General features: G+C 36.2%; 1 protein-coding gene and 1 long non-coding RNA gene across 3 annotated transcripts; both read left to right on the top strand.

Moving 5' to 3' along the window:
- Window positions 1-23: 23 nt before the first annotated feature.
- On the top strand, window positions 24-2,905 carry LOC111876215 (uroporphyrinogen-III synthase, chloroplastic). The gene is made up of 10 exons (XM_023872752.3): window positions 24-280; window positions 1,115-1,202; window positions 1,301-1,367; window positions 1,496-1,599; window positions 1,759-1,854; window positions 1,942-1,997; window positions 2,077-2,162; window positions 2,255-2,389; window positions 2,561-2,644; window positions 2,735-2,905. The coding sequence occupies exons 1-9, from the start codon at window positions 83-85 to the stop codon at window positions 2,616-2,618; spliced, it is 888 nt and encodes a 295-aa protein (XP_023728520.1). The 5' UTR covers window positions 24-82; the 3' UTR covers window positions 2,619-2,644; window positions 2,735-2,905.
- A 4,263-nt stretch (window positions 2,906-7,168) lies between these two features.
- On the top strand, window positions 7,169-8,876 carry LOC111876285 (uncharacterized). Of its 2 annotated transcripts, XR_002844960.2 has the most exons (4): window positions 7,169-7,344; window positions 7,449-7,605; window positions 7,939-7,984; window positions 8,622-8,876. It is a non-coding gene; the product is annotated as an uncharacterized LOC111876285 (long non-coding RNA). The 2 variants fall into 2 exon arrangements; XR_006186722.1 differs by having other exon boundaries at window positions 7,169-7,605; window positions 7,875-7,984.
- Window positions 8,877-21,819: the final 12,943 nt, after the last annotated feature.

The raw sequence follows: 21,819 nt of genomic DNA, 5'->3' as shown, positions 1-21,819 counted from the left end.
AACTAGGAAAGCATTGCTTGATTTATCAACAGCTGGCTATTCGGAAAATTAAAGTCAATCAATACGTTCCCCAACAACCGCCATGACTTTATATCGGTTTTCTCTCTCCACCGCACTATCTCCTCATCTTCAGTTTCCTCACCGCCGGAGCATTCATTTTCAGTCGTTCAATGTTACAGCTTCTTCTTCCTCCCCTTCTTCGCCGACGACTTCTTTTTCGAATCATCGAGTTGTTGTTACACGGGAGCGTGGTAAAAATGACAAGCTCATGAAAGCTCTTGTAATTTCCTTTTCCTTGTGACTTTATGTTTTTACTCTTTCTGTTGCTCTGCTTTTATTTTGGTTTGATTGTGCGCATTGCCATAAGCTGTTTACTATTTAGGTTTTTGTGATTGTTGATGTTTAACATGTATAAACTATATATCGTTCCTAGTTATCATTAGGTTAATATACTTTAATGGTTTAGTATTCACAAATTATTGTCGGGTAGGTGTTCGATCAAATGCAAGACATAATACTGTAGTTTTTCTAATTTGTATTTTTTGCTTCCCTCCACTATCGATTACGTTCCTTTCCACATATTACTAAAATTTCAAGTTAAAACTAAATCATTTACCGGTTTTAGTCATTACAAATAATTGATGTAGTTCATTATGACATACAAGATTACATTGTGTTGTAATCAACTACTGCAATTCTAAGTATTTGACTAACAGTCAAAAACTTTGTTAATGAGATAAGGATTGCAATTCGAGACTTATTGGTGTTTGAATTACTTGGTTTACAACTCATAGGAAGTGATATCTGATTTGGCAAATATAGCATTTAGCAGTGGTTATCAATTATAAATCACCTTGTTATTTTACAATTGGAGAAACCTGTTATGTGCAAGGTTAACAAATCTATCATCACAGTTACATGTATTTATAATATATGCAAAATTTGGATAGTCCACTATGATAGAGGAACACAAGCCCTAAAAACACAGTGAGATTTTGGATATAAATTATTACCATGTTATGATGAATTTGTCATGAAATGGAAACTGCTACAACATAAAATTTGTAATATTTCTTATGGTTTTGGATGTTATATGTAATTTCTATTTAAACAGGCACCACATGGGATCAATTGTTTGGAACTTCCCCTAATTCAGCATAAACATTTATCTGATCTGGACAGAGTTTCTGCTCTATTAAGTGGTAACTTCATCTTCTTATGATTCTACTTGTAGTTTCAACTTTCAAGTATGTTATCTAGAGTTTAATTCTTTCTCTTTCTTGCACTTTTATGTTGGCAGCAACTACTTTTGATTGGATCATCATAACTTCACCTGAAGCAGCTCTTGTCTTTCTTGATGCCTGGAAGTATGCACACAACTTTCCTCCATATAATAATAATAAGCTACATTTCCTTCTATATAACTTTTTAATCAATTTTTTTAAGGTGCAAACATACAAAATCTTTATAACTTTCTACTCTTTATGATTCCTAGAGGTGCTGGTTCCCCGAGTGTGAAGATAGCTGTGGTTGGAACTGGTACAGCAAGCATATTTGATGAAGCTCAATCCATTGATGTTGCATTTGTCCCATCAAAAGGTAGTTTTTGATACGATGGATTCTGGGAAGGAATGGAATGGTTCATTCCATTCCACTATCCAACCAAACATGATTATGGAATGTAATGAATCATTCCATTCCATTCCATTCCATTACATTGTACAAGAATCAATGTTTAGTTTTGTTGGACATTTACAGCAACTGGGAAGGTTCTTGCTTCAGAGCTACCAAACCATGGGAATGAAAATTGCACTGTTCTTTATCCTGCTTCTGAAAAAGCTAGTCATGACTTAGGTATCATATCAAATTGTCAATTATCAATTATCAATTATCACCCCTATTTTATATCTAAATTTTACTTTCTCTTTTTCTTTCTTTCAGAAAATGGGCTTTCTAAACGTGGATTTCATGTCACACGATTAAATACTTACACAACGGTATATAACTATATATTAAACTCGATTATATTTACTGTTTATAATCAATAATTAATTTTTTTTTTACTTCTTTTATTAGGAAACTGTTCAACATGTGGACCAAGTTATTTTCGAACAAGCACTTTCTGCTTCTGTTGTTGCAGTTGCATCACCTTCTGCAATTAGGTAAGTTCTAGTTTCATTTCCTGATTATTTATCTTCATTTTTTTTTTTTTTTTTTTTTTAATTTGTATGATTAATTTTTGTTGTGAAAACAGAGCATGGATGAATCTTGAATCTGTGTCAGATCGGTGGCATGGTTCTGTTGCATGCATTGGTGAAACCACTGCTTCAGCTGCCAAAAGAATGGGCTTGAGAAATGTGTACTACCCATCCAGCCCTGGCCTTCAAGGGTAATCTTTCTTTTGAGTTCGAGGGTATTTACGTCTTTTACACCTACAAGTAAAACACATAAAAACAATAAGACATAAAAAATTGCAATTCTTGTGTTATTGACTTCGGTCTCAGTCTCATTCAACTTATGTTGACTTGAAGTGACATTGAAAGTACATTTCATTTTGTAGTTGGGTTGACAGCATTATTGATGCTTTAGGAGTCCATAAGCAAGTCCAAAAGGTATAAGCCCATCCACGATTCAACTTTTCTAGGTAATCTCTCTCTAAAATGTCTTTATAATAATTATTTTTTTTTAATCAAAGTTAAGATTTTAATTTTTTTCATCTATTTCTCTTTTCAAGATTTCTGCTGTCGGTGTACAAAAATAATCGAGTAGGAAAATCATGTAAAAAAAAAAATTGGTTCACATTGAAATGTCAAGAAATGATGAGAAACTTGGAAGAGATGCTTCTTTCTTGAATTTGTATATAACTCAATACTCCTATTGGGACAAGATTTTATTTTTGTTATTATTATTATTTTTTCACTTGATACAAAAAATAAATATGCTTACAAACAACAAATGATAAAAGGCCAAAATTTAGAAAGAAGGTTCTCATTTATCAACACGTACATGAGATGATAACCATTGGTCGGTTTGTTTATGCAAGTACTTGATTTGTGTCACTTGTGACTTTAAATACGGATTTGTCACCATCCAAATATCACACCATCGATACTTCAAAACAACTTATTCCAAATTATTGACATCCAACACTGGTCCCATATTTATAAATGTGACCCCTGTTAATACGCAGTGTTGTCACTTTCTACCCCCATGCCTGTGACACGACAAGAAACCAACATTAAGAAACAAAGAAAACGATGACGGTATAAATGTATGATACTGTATTTGATGTGTATTGGACGAGAAACCAACATTAAGAAACAGAGAAAACGATAATGGTATTAATGTATAATACTGTGTATGTGTATGATGTGTATTGACCTGATATCGGGACTGATACTGATATTATTGGGGATGGGACATGAAGGTGGTCATTACTCATTAGGATTTCTTGGACTATTATTGGTTAGGTAACATTTTTTTTTTAACTTGGACAAAGTCTTGTGAATAAAAGGACAGTGGGGTTATGGTTTTCTGAACAAGTATTTGACCGGTGGGTACTATGGAGATACAAACGAAGGGGCAAGAAGGTCAGTTAGTAGCATGTTGTTTCTTATACACTTTTGTGATGGTCCCATCACACGACCACCAGAATCATGAATCATGCACCATGCTCCACCACCATATCTCCGATTCAAGAACCTATGTGGATGGGATTGGACCCTCCCCCTCTCCAAAAAGATGATGGCTTTATGGTTTAATCTTTTGACTTTCTTGCATCTTGAATTATGTTATAGGATTGAGATTTGTTATTGAGTATCTCTATTTAATGTTTCTACAGTATTGATGTTTGTGCCATTTGTAATTAAGAGTTCGAATGGTTTCCTGTTTGGTAATCAATTACAGGAAAACCATAGATGTTAGGATTCCGAACGAACACAGTTAAAAATGCGAAAAAATATAAACAAACAAGGTAATAAGATATGCGTCACATGATTGCGCTAATCGTATTACATCCACATGCAAAGTACACAAAGGTTTATTGATTTTGTACTAATGTTTATAATTACATTGAGATTCCACATAAAGAGCTATGTATTGTGATTTTAATCCTAAAGCTGACACTTATTAGATTTCAACCGCAAAGCCATGTTTTTTTTTGGGGGGGAGCTACCCGCAAACCTTGTAAGGGGCGGGTTCCCCGGTCATTCACACTCTTTAAGGTCCAAAAGCAAGCAAACCCCATGACTCATCTGTAGGTGATGAACATTAAAAGCACAAGGGGCGAGTTTGTAGAATACTTTGAGAAGTGATTAAATATGTTGGAATAATTGAAATTTAATGGAGTTGGATTACGGATGAATTGCACTTTGTTGTAACGTGTGTTTGGTTGGAAGAAATGAAAAGGAATCCAAGAACAAGAATTGGATAATCATAAATCATTAGGTTCACTTATAGATAATTATACCAAGTTTTATGTGTTTTAATACGTTAAATGTGACTTGAGAATTGACGATATGAATGCATATCTACCTATCCGAGCAAAATAAGAAATATGACATCTGATATCAATGACATAAATATTTGTAGTAGGCTTATGGCTGTTAGGTCTGAAGCTATACAAGACAACATTTATTCCATAGTGTGCGGGGTCTTTAGGGGGGGGGGGGGTAGGATACCACTACCCACTAAAGTGTGGACATTTGTTAATCTGTGCAACTTGGTCGGATTTTGTTCTAGTTAAGGTTAAGTTTTATACATTGCATATATAATACGGCTGATAGTTAGAGTTTCAATGATACTATTTGTTTTCAAGCCGGTGAATAAGAATACTCCTCCTACCCTCTGGGTTGTGGATGTATGTCATATTTGATTAAACCACGTTAACTATTGTGTTTTTATATGTGTGATTTATTTTCTCCTTTATTCCTAACATAACATAAATAATGGAGGAAAGATATAATTCAATTATATTTACATCCACCACTACTAGGAATTGTGAAATCCTTCACTACGGAATTTGAAACAATAAGACTAGGAATGGAATATAGGTATATGAGACGTTTTGTATGAAGTGTGTGGACTATAAAGACATGAAAGACATCCCGTTAAAAATATATTCGTCCCGTGATTCTTGATGTTTTATTTTTGAGTCATATATGTAGTGATATTTTGGATGGAAGTGCATTTACACTTTTTATATGTATTACGAATAACTGGTATATAGGATGGAAGATACTATATAGTTAAGGTTTATTACAATCATACAAAAGGAATATTGTTGTACATTATTTGTCGTAAATGAACTCGAACTTATCTTTCAATCGACAGAGTTAATTATACTTTTGGATCATTGGATGGAACTTTTGTGTTACAATAATACATAAGAGAATATGATATGAAACTTGTTGTATACTTCGGGTTTCTGCAACTCAATGTAACATATAATTATAAGTCGTGCTACATTTGCAAACATGTAAAATCTCATGATTATTTTTTTTTAACAAATCTAAAGAGTTATTCATTTAATTTTATTTTTACAAACTAAGTTGTAAAAACTCGAGAAAATAATGAGCTTTATGTGCATCAACTTCAACATTTAAAAACATATTGATACGATGTATACGCAAACTAATGTATTTATGCCTTTGTATAAAAGAAGTTGGTTCATCATCACGTATACTATTCTAATTTTGTCTAATTAACCAATGATTCATAGCATACGTTTGCTTTTCTAACTAATAAACTATTCATCTACAAATGAATTAGCAATTTTATTAGGTATTAAACAAATTGACATGTAGTTTTTGTTTTTATTTTTTATAGCTATAAAGGGGCTAGTTTTCGCAAAGGAGAAGAGCGTTTTGTATTGCTTCTTTAAGCCGACATGGGTCATATTCAGAGATCATGATGTCTCATTTTTTTTATATTGATGACCGTTGTTTTTTTTTCTAGGAGAATAGTCGCATGAAAATGCGACTAATATCATTTGTATTTAGAATAGTTTCTAATTTATTATGGGGAATGAAAAAGAGTTTTTTTTTTGTTTTTATTTTTGAAGAAGAAATTGAGGAATTGAGGATGTATAAAGGGGAAATCCACTTTATTTACTTGGGTCTTCCAATTCATTTTAGCAAGCGGAGGGAGGGTGAAAAGTTGGAAAATTATAATCAACCGGTTTCCTAATAAATTATCTTTTTAAAGAAGAATGTGTTACTTATTGGTGGGTGTATTTTAACATATGATTGTAAGTCGGATAGATTGTCTCTTATCAAAGGACAATGCCAAAGCCAATATCAACTAATAATGTTGGCAAGCAGATCGTCTAGGATATATAGTAGTTGAAAAACTAGTTGCTAGCTGATAGCTAAAAATTAGCTAATAAGATATAACATTTGATAAAGTAGCATATAAACTAGTTGAAATATGTAAATTACATAAAAAGATATGCAGAAGAAGATTGAGTTTTTCTTTTTATAATAAATAAATGGTATATTTGAGAAGTTTTAAAATACTCAATAAACTCGTTGAAATGTTAGTCTGAATAGGATTATTTTTTTTAGAAAAGAAAACTAGCTTATAAGTTCGTGTATAAACTATTTGTTGGTTTGTCTGACAACTTAAAAAAAAAACTGTAAAAATAAGCTAATTGTAACGTGCAAAATATAGTTTAATGCTCGTTGTTGGTGGAAGTCTTTTGGCCCCCGTGTTTATGACATGATAAACATAAATACCTCATTCTTTGGTTGTATTCTCTGTTTTGACAATCTCTCTTACGCCTTGTTCCCGAGTTCTACTTAAGGAGAGAAATGGGAGGATACGGAGGGAAAGTGAGGGGTGTCGAAGGAAAATCGTGTTCCCGAGTTTCATTAATGGAAGGAAAGTGAGGGGAGGGGAAGGATTTTGGAGTCATATTTTCCTTCAAAATTGGGCGGATTTGGGAAGAAAGTGAGGGGAAGGAAAATTTTATGCTTTATTTGCTTTTTCCTCATAATTCGGGAACACAAAAACTTAAAATTTTCCTTCTATTTCCTTTCATTTCCTTCGAACTCGGGAACACGGAATAATGAATATTTTCCTTCACCTCCCTTTCTTTCCGTCAAAATTTTCCTTCCCTTTCTTTTACTGAATTTACAAAAAAAAACTCGGGAACAAGGCGTTAGGCTAAGCGGAGTCGGGATGTTAAGCCCACTCGCTACGCTCGCTAACGTGCCATGAACACCTCCCCCTAGCGCTCACTAGAGGAGTTGCTATCTGATTACCATTTTGGCGAGAAGTGAGAGAAGGTGAGGGTGAAAGCTTATTGGTGGAGACGGTTCCCTTCTTTTTCATCGTTGATTGCAGGTTCGAAGTTCTCATCGCGTTCTTCGTTTCTGCTTTGTCGCCCAAGGAGAAACATACACAGTCCCCTTCTTCTTTTTTGGTGATAATCTAGGTTTTCTGTGCAGTTGTATAATTCCAACGAGAATAAGTTTGATTAAATTCAGAATTAAAGATAACAAATTGCACAAAGAGAGAAATTGTTCAAGCATGTTTAGACATCGAGTTGTTCCCCTGCGTCTGAAAATTTGTCATTGACATTGCCTACGATTGCTCCGACGACAGGTAATAGAACCACAACTTCTCTACATCCACCATCACCTTTGAATCTAGATTCTCCCAAATCCTAACAAAATTTACATTCTATTGTTCAATTAAATTGTTCTTCCTTTAATTTTTTTGTGCATTCATGTTTTTCTAGTTGAGTTATTCTCCTCCATTGAAGTGTCAGTGTAACTAACAAGATTTTCATTCCTTCGTTCAATTAAATTGTTCTTCCTTTAATTTTTTTTGTTCGTTCATGTTTTTAATAAAGTTATTCTCTTCTATTGAAGTGTCAGTGTAACTAGCAAGATTTCCACCTTCAATACATTTTGAAGAATGACTTTTTTTCTTCAGTTTGATGACCATTCAACTTAGTGTTCATTCACTCTTCAATGTTCAGGTTAGTTTTTTTTTCTTTTTTTGCACATAAGTTAATTTTGTCATTGTTCAAACTGAAAGTTGGATTATTGTAGTGTGATTTTGGAATCATGATTGGATCCAACTTTTTATATTAGCTATAACTTGGATGCAATTTTTTTCATGATTTAGGACATTAGAACTCAAAATTTTTGGTAACAATTTTGGCTGATATGTGTTACATTTAGTTTCTAATTCCTAAACTAAGAGCCTTTGATAAAAATTAAGCTAGTAAAAAAAACTATCCTGCTTATGCCTCTGTAAGCATTTGTGCAAATTATATGACATGTATATCATAAACACTCAATTAGCTCTTCAACCTATTTAGTGATTTCACAGAACTACATGTAGAATTTGCATCAAAAGAACATGTTTGTGTGGATTGCAGAAAACGTAAAGGACAATTTGATTATATCGAATATTTTCTTTCTACACCAAGAAGCATACAATGAGAAGAAAAATATCAATAAATCAAGATTACCTCCATTTTTATAGCTTCAGCATATATGTTCATATATGAACAAATGTTGTTTATATTATGTGTAGTTATCCCTAAGCTTTGTAATCTTTTAGTTTGATGAAATTGCTGTTTTTTTTGTTTGCGGTTTATATTTAAACAGTTGAATATCATGATGGAGCAAAGTTAAAGAGAAGAATGGGATTGAAGGATTTGATAGCAATTGATTTGTAGTCATCGTATATTCTCTTTAGTTATTAGGTATAAACCGATCAAATGTTTCATCAAGGAAGCGATTGTATTTTGTTTTTATAAAAGAATGTAAGGATAAATATATTTCTAGTATTTGGTTTATTATGTAAGAATGTAGCTTAGGCAAATCGTATCTGTTAAATATACATTTAGTTTTGATCTGTAACTTTCTGTAAAAGCTTGGTAGGGAAAAATGTTTCTATATTAAACTAAAGCAGTTTAATTAAATTAGAAAAAGAAAAAGAAAAAAAATGAAGTGTTAGGAGCGTTATCATTCCTTACTAAATGTTAAGATTAGGTGCTAAATAGTAAAAAATAAGGTGACACTCCAAAATCTTACGTGACAATATGTTAGGAGTGTTACCACTCTCCTTATAAAAAGATAAATGATACTTTCAAAGAAGCTTTAAGTTTTTTAACATATGATTTTCGAGCATAAATTTGCAAATCTTTGATATTTGAAAATGTTCATGATTTTCAAAGAAAATCAGCCTATTCAAATATATAATTTAAATGATATTTAGAAGAAATACATATTTTTGCTAGCATAAAACAATTTCAAAGCCGTAATTTTTCATAGATTCTTGACTATCCATGTGAATTTAATTTTTGGATTTCATCTTAAAAAAAACTAAACATATTAATTTTTAAAAATAAAGTTAAAAAAATTAAAAATATTATGAAATGATTACATTTTCAGTACATTTGAAAATGATAGTAACACTTTCCAAGATGAGATCCACTATGAGATAATTTTTCTTATATAGATAATTAATGTCAATTAAGGGGTATGCCCACACTCTGCATGGGACAGAGGATGTTGATTTTGTTTTAGATGTGTGTCCTGTTAATTTTTTCTTTATGGATCTACTGAAGCTGTTTTCGTTTATACTACTGTACGTGACAGTATTTTTTTGATTTGGTTTTGTTTTGTTTTTCTCTTCTTTAGTATCGTGTTGTGCTGAACTGTCAAATACACAAAAATAACAACCTATTATTGCTGAATTCTTTATGTCCTTTTTTTTACACATAACTACTCTAAGAAATTCGACAGCTTCACTTGTCAAGTCAACACTCTACAAAATCAACAAAAAAACCCACTAAAATCTCAACCAATCATATGGACAAAAAAACTAATTATCACATGGTTTAATAAAACACTCATACATAAATGCACTTGTAACATCCCAAAAATTCATAGTAAAATTTTCATTTTTAAAATAATAAATCATACAAACGAGTTGTTCCAAAACTGATCAAAGTGAATAATATTATTTCAACATCAGAGTAAATATTGAAAACTACCAATTCGGAAAACTCTGGTGGATGCGGTGCAGTCACGTCATCTTATTTACGTTTTGTGTTCTTAAATCAATTCGTACTTTGATTTCATTCATATACTCGATTCATACGAACTATAGAAAGGGTAAAGTGTTTGTCTCTTTTATTGTTTATGAGAGAGTATACAATATGAAAGAGTAAAGTGTTCTATCAGCTCACCAAAATTACTCTAATATGTATACATACCCCTATTTACAGGAGTTAACAGAAGCACAAAAAAAATACATATGGGCTAAGACACTGAAGTTTCAAAAACTAAACTGCCCTTATGAAATACATATAACGAATACATCATAACAGACTTCGATACAAGACATGACCTAAGACACTTCGACATCTCACAATATATTTCGAACCCTACACATTCGTACTAGAAGTACCTGAAACCATAAACATAAAACCTCAAGCACAAATCTTTGTGAGTTCCATAAAATACCACATACCATATATAGAATAGAGATTGTTATGTGAGATCCATAGTATTATAATTGCCATTATGCCATGATCCGTATCATGATCTTTACTTTTCAGTCTCGGGGCCAAACCCAGTGTCTCATAAACAAGCGTCAAGAGCCACCTCCAGGTCTTCCATGCAAGTATAAAAAAAAACAACTAGCATCCTACATACAATTGCCAAGGTCCAAACCCTGGTCTTGCATATAATTTGTCAGGAGCCGTATCTAGGTCTTTCATGAAATTGACAGGTTCCATCACCTAGTCTTTCTACATAACTTAATCATATGGGCCAACATCGATGCCTTCGACTCCCTTAGTATAGTGAGGAGACTCACCTCAATCTGAGATAATCGAAACACACACGCGTTGCTGCTACCAGATTCCTCACACTGAACACATCCTAGATATCCTTAATTAATAATTAGGACAAATTACCCATAATTCAAGGTCCAATTTATATATCCTCATAAAAATGGGTAAAAGACTATTTTACCCTTCCTTTGCTTGGCCCAACAATGCAAGGCCCAAACCCAAAATGACTCAAGGCCCAAAAACTTCCCAAATGTCATTCAGGTGCATATGCCCAGCGTACCAACCTGGTACGCCCTGCATACGACATTGAAGCCCAAATTCATCTCCAAACCTCTTAATGCCTTAAGACAACATGTATAACTTACGAATCTGATTCTTATGGGACGTCTTAAGCCATAAAGTTCCTTCCTTTCTGACTTTGCATGACTTAATGGTGTCCAACCCAAAGCCCTAAATCTCTAACATCATCAAAAGACCACCAACTTAGACATGGAAGGAAAAGAAGGACCAAAATCACATTTTTATGGTTCCTAATAACTCCATAATGGATAAAGTTTCTAGATTTATCCATTAGAATTGTCCAAAAGACCAAGATCTAGCCTTTAAGTCTTAAAGGGACCAAAAGTGCATCTTTTTCAACTTAATCCATTAAGTCCAAGTCTCCAGCCTTTAGATCTGAATCATAATGATGTTTAGATGGATAAATGAAACATCCCAAAAATACGACCCAAAAATTTCATTTTAAATCATTAATACAACTATAGTTAACAATTCATCACATAAAAATCATAAATCATGTATCTCAAAATATCATAAACATCTGTCAAAACATATCAGAGTAAAAACATCCTAGGATAAACAAATAGTGTGTGCACTGCAGTCATCTCGAGCTCTTCCCCTTGCTACTGGAAGTACCTAAAACCAAAACTGAAAACTGTAAGCACGAAGCTTAGTGAATCTCCCCAAACTACCACATACCATACACATAATCACATAAACTGGGCCCCCTCCCCTTCCTCGGGTCCCGCCCAACATCGAATAATGTCCGACATCAGACCCCGCTCGGTATACAGATCTGTTTCTACTAGGCCCCGCCTGTCTCTCGGCCCGCCCACTATACACATACAAACAATAACATATAATCATGCTAGTACATAAAGAATCATAAACAACACTATATCTTCTAGTCTTAAGGCCCTGCCTTGCATGGGCCCCGCCCCTACTCTATTAATGGGAGATATGGAATCCCGTCCACACTCAGCTAGTGATGAGATACGGGACCCCGCCCACACTCACCTCCCTACCAGGCACATACAAGTATCATAAAGACAACAAGTATAACTACACATGCATTTCTTCATCAGATACCACCCAACATTGAACTGTAGTTTGAAAAACATACATATACACATTCCTCGGGCCTCGGACGACATCGAACTGAAGTCCAGAAATATATAAAACAAGCACATGCAGGAATCACAAAGACATCAAACATACAAACATTCCTCGGGCTTGCCCCGACATCAGAGCTTAGTCCAGAACATAATAACATACGTAAACGAGCCGACATTGGTGCCTTTTACCTGTTCCTACATGAGAAATTCACCTCACAAGCTGACTGCAGAATCCCACGAATAAACCTCTCGTTGCTAGCTGGCAGATCCCCGAACTGCTGATCTCTCGACTCCTCGAGCTATCATTACCAACATAATACTTAGTCAAAATCCAATAATCCATTAGATATCATTCCTTTCCAAAGACCCCTTCATGGGTCAAACTTGGTCAAAGTCAAAGTTAAAGTCAAAGTCAACGATTGGTCAAGGTCAAAGTCAACACTCCGAGTTGACTTAACTCGTCGAGTCATCTACCTGAATTGCTAAGTTCCCTTACTAATCGTAGTCATGATAAATTAAGTCAACCCGTCGAGTCCCTCCCCAGACTCGTCGAGTTCTACCTGGTACAAAATCGATACAAATCGACTCAACTCGTCGAGTTCCCTATCTGTTTGGTCCATCTTATAGGATTAAGCCCCTACATTTCAGATCTAAGCTTCTTGTTTCTCATACACACTGAAAACGTCCTTTTAAGGGTAAAGTTTCCAACTTTACACGTTAATACCCTCACTTGACGGGCTTGGCTCAAACCCTAACTCTCTAGAACTTAGATCTTGGTCCACAAGTCATCCATACTCCAAACTAAAGCATATAAACAGAGATCTAGGCCTTAGACATCATTTTAACACGTAAAGCTTCTGCCTTTTCCTCCATGCATGGCCTTTTGGGGCATAAAAGGCCAAGATGACGTCTTAAAGCTTGCATGGGGGCTCCAATGGCATAAAGTTTGCACCTTTATGCCCTAATAGCCCTTAATGATTCCAGATCAGATGGTTCACTGATGTGTGTAAAACCCACTAGTTTTAAACCTACTTTTAATTATCAAATAACACACAAAAGGCAGTGAACCTATCAATTGTGGTATAGTTCAAGCAAGTAGGGTATCGAACACAGGGAACGGCAAATTAAATACTAAAACCTAATTTATCTAATTTAACTAATAAGTAGGGGTTTTCTCTAGTTTTACAAGACTAGAAACTTACTAATGATTACTTGTTAAGCTAGAAAACAACGACTTGACTAGATTCAATAACGGAGAAGTACTTCTATTTAGTTCAACTTAATTGATCCTATGGTTGATTTCAAGGTAAAAGTGCAATGGATTAATTCTTTTGCTAGTTACCGATTCAATTGATTAATTCCGTATTCACTTCATTAATCCTTAGCAAATAAATCAATTTAAACAATGGCCAGTTGTCTATTTCAATTAAATTCACTAGATATATTATTCGGGTTAAGTTAGACTTGCAGTAGCTAATTAATTTATCTTTTAATTAACTTCTTGTTTAATGGTCATCTCACAAGCTTGCACATAAATTTACTTGATTTTCTTATTAATCCTAGTTTCATGTTCACTACACTAGACATATGACAAAAAGTGTTCACTAAACATATGAGATTGATAACTAATAGATGTTCATGCTAATTAATTATCTCCCTATTAACAGAAAATCAATTATCATTCATACACAAGGTTCTTTAGCAAGCTAAAATAACTAAATTAACCAACATAGAATTAATCCTACCAAGAATCAAACCATATTACCAATTTCGTATCCCCAAATAGAAGTTTAAAGAATTTAGCTCATAACTAAGGTAAATAACAACAAACAAATAAGTTCAAGTTGCTTAATCATGTTGACAAAACAAAAGAAACAAATAGAATGGTGGAATTATGCCTTAATTACTCCCGGAATTGGATTCTAGCTTCCTTGGTAGACTTCTAGGGTTCTTCTGGCTTCTTATTCGCAGCTAAGCACTTCTGAATCGTCCCAGAACTTCTGCCTCTCGATCTGTGGAACTATCTTTAAATAAGCGGTCCGACTCGTCGAGTCAAGTGGTGACTCGTCGAGTCCCTCTCACATTCTCCGTATTGCGATAACTATCCGGGATCCCGAGTCATTATCCTTCTGATTCCTCGACCGGACTCGTCGAGTAGCTATCTGACTCGACGAGTAGAAGCTTCTTTTTCAGTGTTTTCCTTCTTCATTCCACTCTCAATCTTCTAACCGCTTCTCTTGCTTCCTTTTACTTCCGAGCTTCATCTTTGGACTGAAAAACATAATTTAACACTTTTAAGTACCTTTTGTCCATAATATGCAATAATTTAGCTAATATATGAATAAAAAACTATACTAAATACACACTAAATATGCACATATCAAAATACCCCACACTTGTTTTTTGCTTGCCCTCAAGCAAAACTGAATTTTAATCACATTAGAATTACGTATAACAACTCCAATCTAACCCAGCCATTATGCCAAGACCGCAACGCATGCATTTGTGTCTAAAATTTTTCCTAAAGAACCCCCCATATTCCAAATACTCACAATCCTCATAAACATTCACCCACTCACCCCGAACTATGCTCATTTTATGCAACCCTCCGAATCCATCCGCAGAAAACCTCTTTACCCTCAAGGTGTTTTTAATTGAGCAACCCAAGCATACATATTCTAGAAAATTACAATTTTTCGATACCACTATGGAGCTCTTTGAATTCTTCACTTTCTTGATAATTTGATCTTTGATCTCTTTGAATTCACCAACTTGTATTAACTTTTGGCATCTTCAACTTTTTTGGATTTTTTCGAATTTTGATCTTTTGATCTTCACTTTGATTGCTCCAAAATTCTTACAACTTTTCTTGCAAATTTTATTTTATTTTTATTTTTTTTTCATGTATTTCTCAATATATTTTTCCTTCTAAAATCCCTACATGCTTAAGCAGGGGCGTTCAATCTCAACCTTTATTGGCTAATGATAAAAACTTTCCTGGATACATTTCAGGTTTAGGCTGCTCAACATATTGCATCCCTCAGGCCGAGCAAGGTCGTGTTTTTGTCCCATGATTTCACTGGAATAAGGAAGCCACAAATGCACTAAAACGTGTATAGGCTCAACTAAACATTTGGGTCTTCATGCAATCATTAAGACAATTCTAACATGGAATCCTAATTTTTACCAAAATTTTCTAATTAAATCCTAAATAATACTTTTGGTATGCAAAATTTTAAAATTAACCTAAATTAAGACTCTAGATTTTCTATTATGTAACCAACCCCCTACCCCACACTTATTTGATGCAATGCCCTCATTGCATATTATGCCTACTATAAACATAAAAATAAACTAAAGAGGGAATTGGAACAAACTCCCCTGGGATAGCAGTTGATAGGCTGATCATATCCATTTTAAGCTCCAACTTCAATCAACTTTAGACATGGTAACATCTCATCCATGCCTTGGGTGTCAAAACTCGTGTGGGTCGCTCCAAATACGCGAAAATCAGTGTAAGATCTTCAAGAATGGAAATGGAAGAATAAGTGAGCAAGTGGGACCAGTAGCAGCATCAAATCAGCAGTCCATCGAGATAAAAAAATGATCGACTCGTCGAGTCTTATAGTGGACTCGTCGAGTACCAGCGCACCTTCTCAGAATATGTAGAAATACAAGGCGACTCGGCGAGTCAGCTTAGTGCACTCGTCGAGTAGGCCACTGAACGAAAAAAACTTGGTATTTTGCAACTGTTTTAGCCTCTAAAAACTTCTTTAACCCTTCCTCACATTTGGACTCAATTGCTCATACCCCCTAGGACCGGACTCGACACTTTGACGTTAAAAACTCGCTTCCTTGACTCGCTCTCTCTCTAGAAAACATCCATGCTTTATATCTCTAAACCATCCTAAGCAAGCAATCATAATTCAATCCTGAAAATAACTAAAGGAAACAACCATTAAACATAACAAAATCTCAAAGCATACACACCAAATAAAAATATAAAACAAAACAAAACAAATTAAAATTGTTTGATTAAAAACACAAAAACATCAATCTTCATCTTCCTCATCATCATTAGCAGCTCCACTTCCCCCGGCTCCGCTTCGTCTAGCAACAATCCTCTCATCCCAAGACGGAATGAATGGGTAATTCCCACCATCAATATGTGGGATATTGAAGTGGTCAAAAAGTCGAATGTGGGATTGGTTGCTAAAATTCAGCCCCCTTGCCAATTGATCCTGCATCCGCCTCATCTCTACATTGTACCAATCCATTGGTACATCTTCATTTTCGACCGGAATTACTGGCGGCTCGTCCACCACATCCCGTACTCTTCTCGATCTCACCCTCCTTCCCGGTGCATCGGGACCAACAACGGGGTCATCATTTGGGATGGCATAATGGCCACCACCATAGTCTTCAATTATCCGCGCTCGTCGGAAAAGAATAGGATTAAACGGGGGTGTCGGGATTATTGTCATGAAGTTCCAGGCTCCGCGGTTCATCAACCCAAATGAATTCGCCAATCGAGTGACAAACATTCCTCCATTGATACGGGAGGTTTTGCGATCTTTGACCGCACCCTCCGAAAGGTATGAAGCAATACACCATGGAATGTTGCAAAAGACTCCGGGTGTTATTATGCTCCATAAGTAGAAAACATCAAGGTTGGAGACCTTGTCATCGTCTTTCCTTTGGTTGATGGTGGAGGAAATAAGGCGGTGAATGAGGCGGTGAGTCGGGGATCGGATGCTCCCTTCTTGTGCAGACTTTGGGATGTAGACTTTGTTTCCTATGGTATTCCACCAACCCGTGCTCGTGACTCCATCGGGGAACGCCATATGAGTGTTTGCCAAGAAAGCCCGAAAGATGTTTGTTGTCACTAAGGGTTGATCATAAATCCCTAGTCGGCAGGCAAGGTCCACCACCGAGCATTGACGATACTCGCCCCCAAGACAAAAAGTAAAGCTCGTCGGGTGATACACATCCACTCCCCCGGTGAAAGACACCGTGGAAAAGAATTCTAAACATAGTTCCAAATAAACCGGTTCTTGAATACGGAAGACCCGGCTCCACCCATCACACACCATACTGTTGCCTTCATGTTGAAACTCCTTCAAAAGGTAAGGAGCTAGTTCTTCTTCATAGCTAACACTCTGCAGCCATTCCCAATCAATTATGTTCGGTACATACACCTCCTTCTTCTTGATGTCGGAGAGCTTCTTCTTCCACTTCCTCATTGTTGAAGCGGATTCAATTTGCGGGAAGTTTAACCATGGAAACTCCCCTTGGCTACCAGTTGAAGACTGTCCTCTTCTGAACATGATTTCTTTTGAGTTTAAACCTTGAGAAATTGGAAGAAGATTTAAAGATTTCTTTGAATGCTTGAGAGTGTTTGCGAATGGGGTACCCGGCGAGTGTGGTGTGGAAACTGAATTTTTAGGGTTAAAACCCTATTTACCAGATGTAAAAGTAATTTCGAAATCATTTTTTTTTCTGTAAATAAAACCGACTCGTCGAGTCAGGGTCAGACTCGGCGAGTCTTGTCGCGCAGTCAAAGATTTTCAGTAATCAATATATACTCGTCGAGTCAGGGTCAGACTCGGCGAGTCATTTAACAAATTTGCATATTTTTCAAAATTCTTCTGTTTATTATGAATCATTTCACCCCACACTTAGGCTAGGCACACTCTCACGCAGACATGTCCGATAATTTGGAAGATTAAAATTGTGAAACGAAACAAAAACTAAAAAAAACTAAAGAGTAAAAGAAAGCAAACTCTAACGACGGGTTGCCTCCCGCCAAGCGCTTCTTTTTGAGGACCATTTACGTTTTGTCATCTTCAAGCATCGGGAATGTACGCCTCTCTTTTTGTGGTTTATACTTGGTCTTGTAGGCGTGAATCTTCTTCTTGTAAGCCTTCTTCAATTCGTCTTTTCTCCTTTTTATTGCCTCATCTCCAGCTGCTTGGTCCTTCCCTTTTCTCTTTTTCTGCTTTACCCTTTTCTTTTTCACCAATTCTTGAACATCCTTCTCTTTAAATTTAATGACTTCATATTTCATGATGGTCCGTGCTCTTGGTTTAGTGTTGAATTGGTGATCAGCTTCCTTCTTCCTTTCCTTTATTCCTGCATCCTTTCCCGTGCTTAACCCTTCTCCAAATGGTATCGTATCAATGCATGCCACATCGGCGTGTTGTACCTCCATTACTTTTACTTCTTCTGCCAATTGTTCTTCCAAAGAATCAAAAACAGTAACTGAACCCAGGGTATGTGAAGAACTATCAATAAACAGATCAGCTTTGGTCAAGTTTTTATCCAAATCGACTAGACTCGTCGAGTCCATTATGACGACTCGGCGAGTCGTATCGGGTTCCATCAATCCTGGAGTGTTTTCTGAGTTGGCTTCTTCCAGTAGTTTTTCTAGCTCCTCCAAGTCTTTGTCAGCATCTTCAACTCCTTCAGAGTGTAGTGTGAACTTACTTGGGTCTTCTTTTAGTAAAATTTCAAGCTCTTTTTGTAATACCTCATCATCCAATTGGATAAATGAGATTTCTTCTCTCTTTTCTTCTTCTTTCTTGACTTCTGGAATAGCTTTAAACATCACCGACTCATCCCCCACTCTTAATGTCAATGTAGACTCACATATGTCAATTAGGGCACACGCGGTGTTTAAGAATGATCTTCCCAAAATAATTGGTATTTCGGGGTCTTCTTCCATTTCCACCACCACGAAGTCTACTGGAAAAATAAACTTGTCCACTTTGATAAGGAGGTTTTCACAAATGCCTTGTGGATTAATTATCGTTTTGTTTGCCAAATGGATTCTCATATTTACCGGCCTTGGTGCTGGTAAATTTAGCTTCTTAAAGAATGAGTAGGGCATCAAATTAATGCTTGCACCTGAATCAGCCAATGCTCGTGTAGAAACTTCATTACCAAATTGGCACGGAATTACTATGTTACCCGGATCACCCTTCTTCTCAGGCAGCTCACTTATCAATATCTCTGCGACTTCAGCCAGATCTATCCTAGCAGCAAAAAGGCCTTTAAGCAAGTTAAAGTATTTAGGAGTTTGGAGCATTGTTTCCACAAATGGTATATTGACTTGTAAGGCTTTAACATGCTCCATGAAGGTTCTATAGGCTTGAACTTTTTCTGTAGGCATGGCACTGGTTGGGTATGGCAAAGGAGGGTTGTATGGTTTTAGGAAACTAGCAGTATCTTCATTCCCGACTGGACTCGTCGAGTCTATGAGAGTGACTCGGCGAGTCTGGTCGGGTTTTTCTGGTTCTGGTTTTTCTTCCTTTTCTGCCTTCTTCATGGGGACCCTTTGTGCTCTTGTAAATTTTTCTTCACCGCTGGAGGTTATTACGCTCACGTTCTCCTTTCTTGGATTGGGCTCGGTGTTGCTCGGAAGTTGACCCGGTCTTCTTTCATTCACTTGATGTGCAAGCTGTCCTAGCTGTTTCTCAATGTTGAGAATGGAAGCTTGCTGATTCCTCAGCATGTTTCTGGTTTCTTGCATTGCTACATCGTGATCATTATGTCTTTTCTCGGACGCGGTTATGAACCTTGTGAGTATATCTTCTAAATTTGCCTTCTTTTCCGTCACCGGCTCTTCCTTTTGATAGAATCCCCTCTCCCTCTGTTTGTATTTCTCCTCCTTAGCCTTTTTATACTCTTCGTATGGGAGCCATTCCTTCTTTGGTTTCCTCCAGTCTTCATCGTATCTATCGCCACTGGAATAAAATACTTGAGCCTTTTTATTTCCATTCTCGTCTCGATCACAATCCTTGGTAAGATGGGGGCCGCCACAATTTTCGCATCCTACCCTAATAGCATGGATCGTTTGATCCATTTTCGTCATTCTTCGGTCTAGGCTATCGAGTTTAGCTATTACCGCCGCCATGCCATCGTTCACCGAGTTTACTGTTCCACGACTCACTTCATTTCTCGGATTGTGGTATTCTCTAGAATGCTTAGAGAATTCTTCAATTAATTCTTTTATTTCCAGAGGTGGCTTTCGGGTGAGCGGGCCTTGTGAATCGAGTAGTTGCCTTGTGGTGACATTAACTCCATCATAAAAGATGGAGACCTCCTGTTGACTATTAAGATCATGGTGTGGGCAATTTCTAAGTAGGCTCTTGTACCTTTCCCAAGCTTCATAAAGAGATTCTCCGGGTTGTTGCTCGAAGTTGGCAATGGCTTTCTTTAGCTTGGCTATCTTGGAAGGTGGGCAGAAGTGGTCAATGAACTCTTCTTTCATCTTGGCCCATGTGGTGACCGATCCGGGAGGAAGTGATTTTAACCAATCTTTCGCAGCACCTTTAAACGTGACAGGGAGCATTCGAAGAAGCTGGGTCTCGCGTGGAACATTAGGCACGTTGAAGTAGTCGGCCACATCATTTACTTCGTCCAAATGCTTGTAAGCGTCTTCATGATCTCTCCCGTAAAAAGGGATCTCCTTCAGTTGAGCGAGAATATGGCCCTTTAGCTCAAACGTAGCGGTTGCGGGAATTGCGGGTTGCACAAGTCCCGGCCCGGTGTCATCACGCATCCTTTTCTTCCATTCCCCCATGGGGACTTCATCGATGTTAGCCATAGTGATAGCTAACTCTTCTTCGGAATCGGTTTTGTGCTCGGAAATATGCTCTTTTTCTTCCTCGGTCTCGTACTCACTACCTTCATGAATTGGTTCTTCAATTGTTAATGAGGCACTGGACGCTCCTGATTTGCTGCCTTTCTTCTTGCTGAAAACGGATTTCAAGTTCTTGAGTGGTGAGTTCCTTGAAGTTGCGGTTTCTCCTACGGCTTTTCCCTTGCTTCTCTTTAGTGCGGATTCCGGGTCTTCCAAAGGTGGTACTAGAGGTGTGTCCGATCCTCGGGTCATGAAACAGCTAAAAAAAACGAAACAAAAGAAACGAAACGCGTAAAAGGAATAAAAACGAAATAAAAAATAAAGACTAAAACAGCGATGGACTCGCCGAGTCTGCTCGAGTGCACTCGGCGAGTTCAAGGCAAAAACAGAAAATAAAATTTTTTTGTTATTCTAAAAACGAATTTTTATTAAAACTAAATCTACTTACTGATTTACTTTGTAAATAACTTTGTGTAAGATAAATCCCACACAAAGGATCGATTAAACTAGATTTTACTATTAATTTTAGAACCGTTCCCCGGCAACGGCGCCAAAAACTTGATGTGTGTAAAACCCACTAGTTTTAAACCTACTTTTAATTATCAAATAACACACAAAAGGCAGTGAACCTATCAATTGTGGTATAGTTCAAGCAAGTAGGGTATCGAACACAGGGAACGACAAATTAAATACTAAAACCTAATTTATCTAATTTAACTAATAAGTAGGGGTTTTCTCTAGTTTTACAAGACTAGAAACTTACTAATGATTACTTGTTAAGCTAGAAAACAACGACTTGACTAGATTCAATAACGGAGAAGTACTTCTATTTAGTTCAACTTAATTGATCCTATGGTTGATTTCAAGGTAAAAGTGCAATGGATTAATTCTTTTGCTAGTTACCGATTCAATTGATTAATTCCGTATTCACTTCATTAATCCTTAGCAAATAAATCAATTTA

Source organism: Lactuca sativa, chromosome 1, assembly GCF_002870075.4.
Source record: "Lactuca sativa cultivar Salinas chromosome 1, Lsat_Salinas_v11, whole genome shotgun sequence".
NCBI classification, from domain to species: domain Eukaryota; kingdom Viridiplantae; phylum Streptophyta; class Magnoliopsida; order Asterales; family Asteraceae; genus Lactuca; species Lactuca sativa.
The sequence above is the reverse complement of the archived record's forward strand: the minus strand, read 5'-3'. Positions and strand labels throughout refer to the sequence as shown.

What these genes read in the sequence shown, in the direction of transcription:
- LOC111876215 (XM_023872752.3), top strand. Translation starts at nt 83, where the DNA reads ATGACTTTATATCGGTTTTCTCTCTCCACCGCACTATCTCCTCATCTT. An exon ending in TGCATTTGTCCCATCAAAAG is followed by an intron (nt 1,600 to 1,758) that starts GTAGTTTTTGAT and finishes GGACATTTACAG; the next exon opens with CAACTGGGAAGGTTCTTGCT. An exon ending in TCCAGCCCTGGCCTTCAAGG is followed by an intron (nt 2,390 to 2,560) that starts GTAATCTTTCTT and finishes TTCATTTTGTAG; the next exon opens with TTGGGTTGACAGCATTATTG.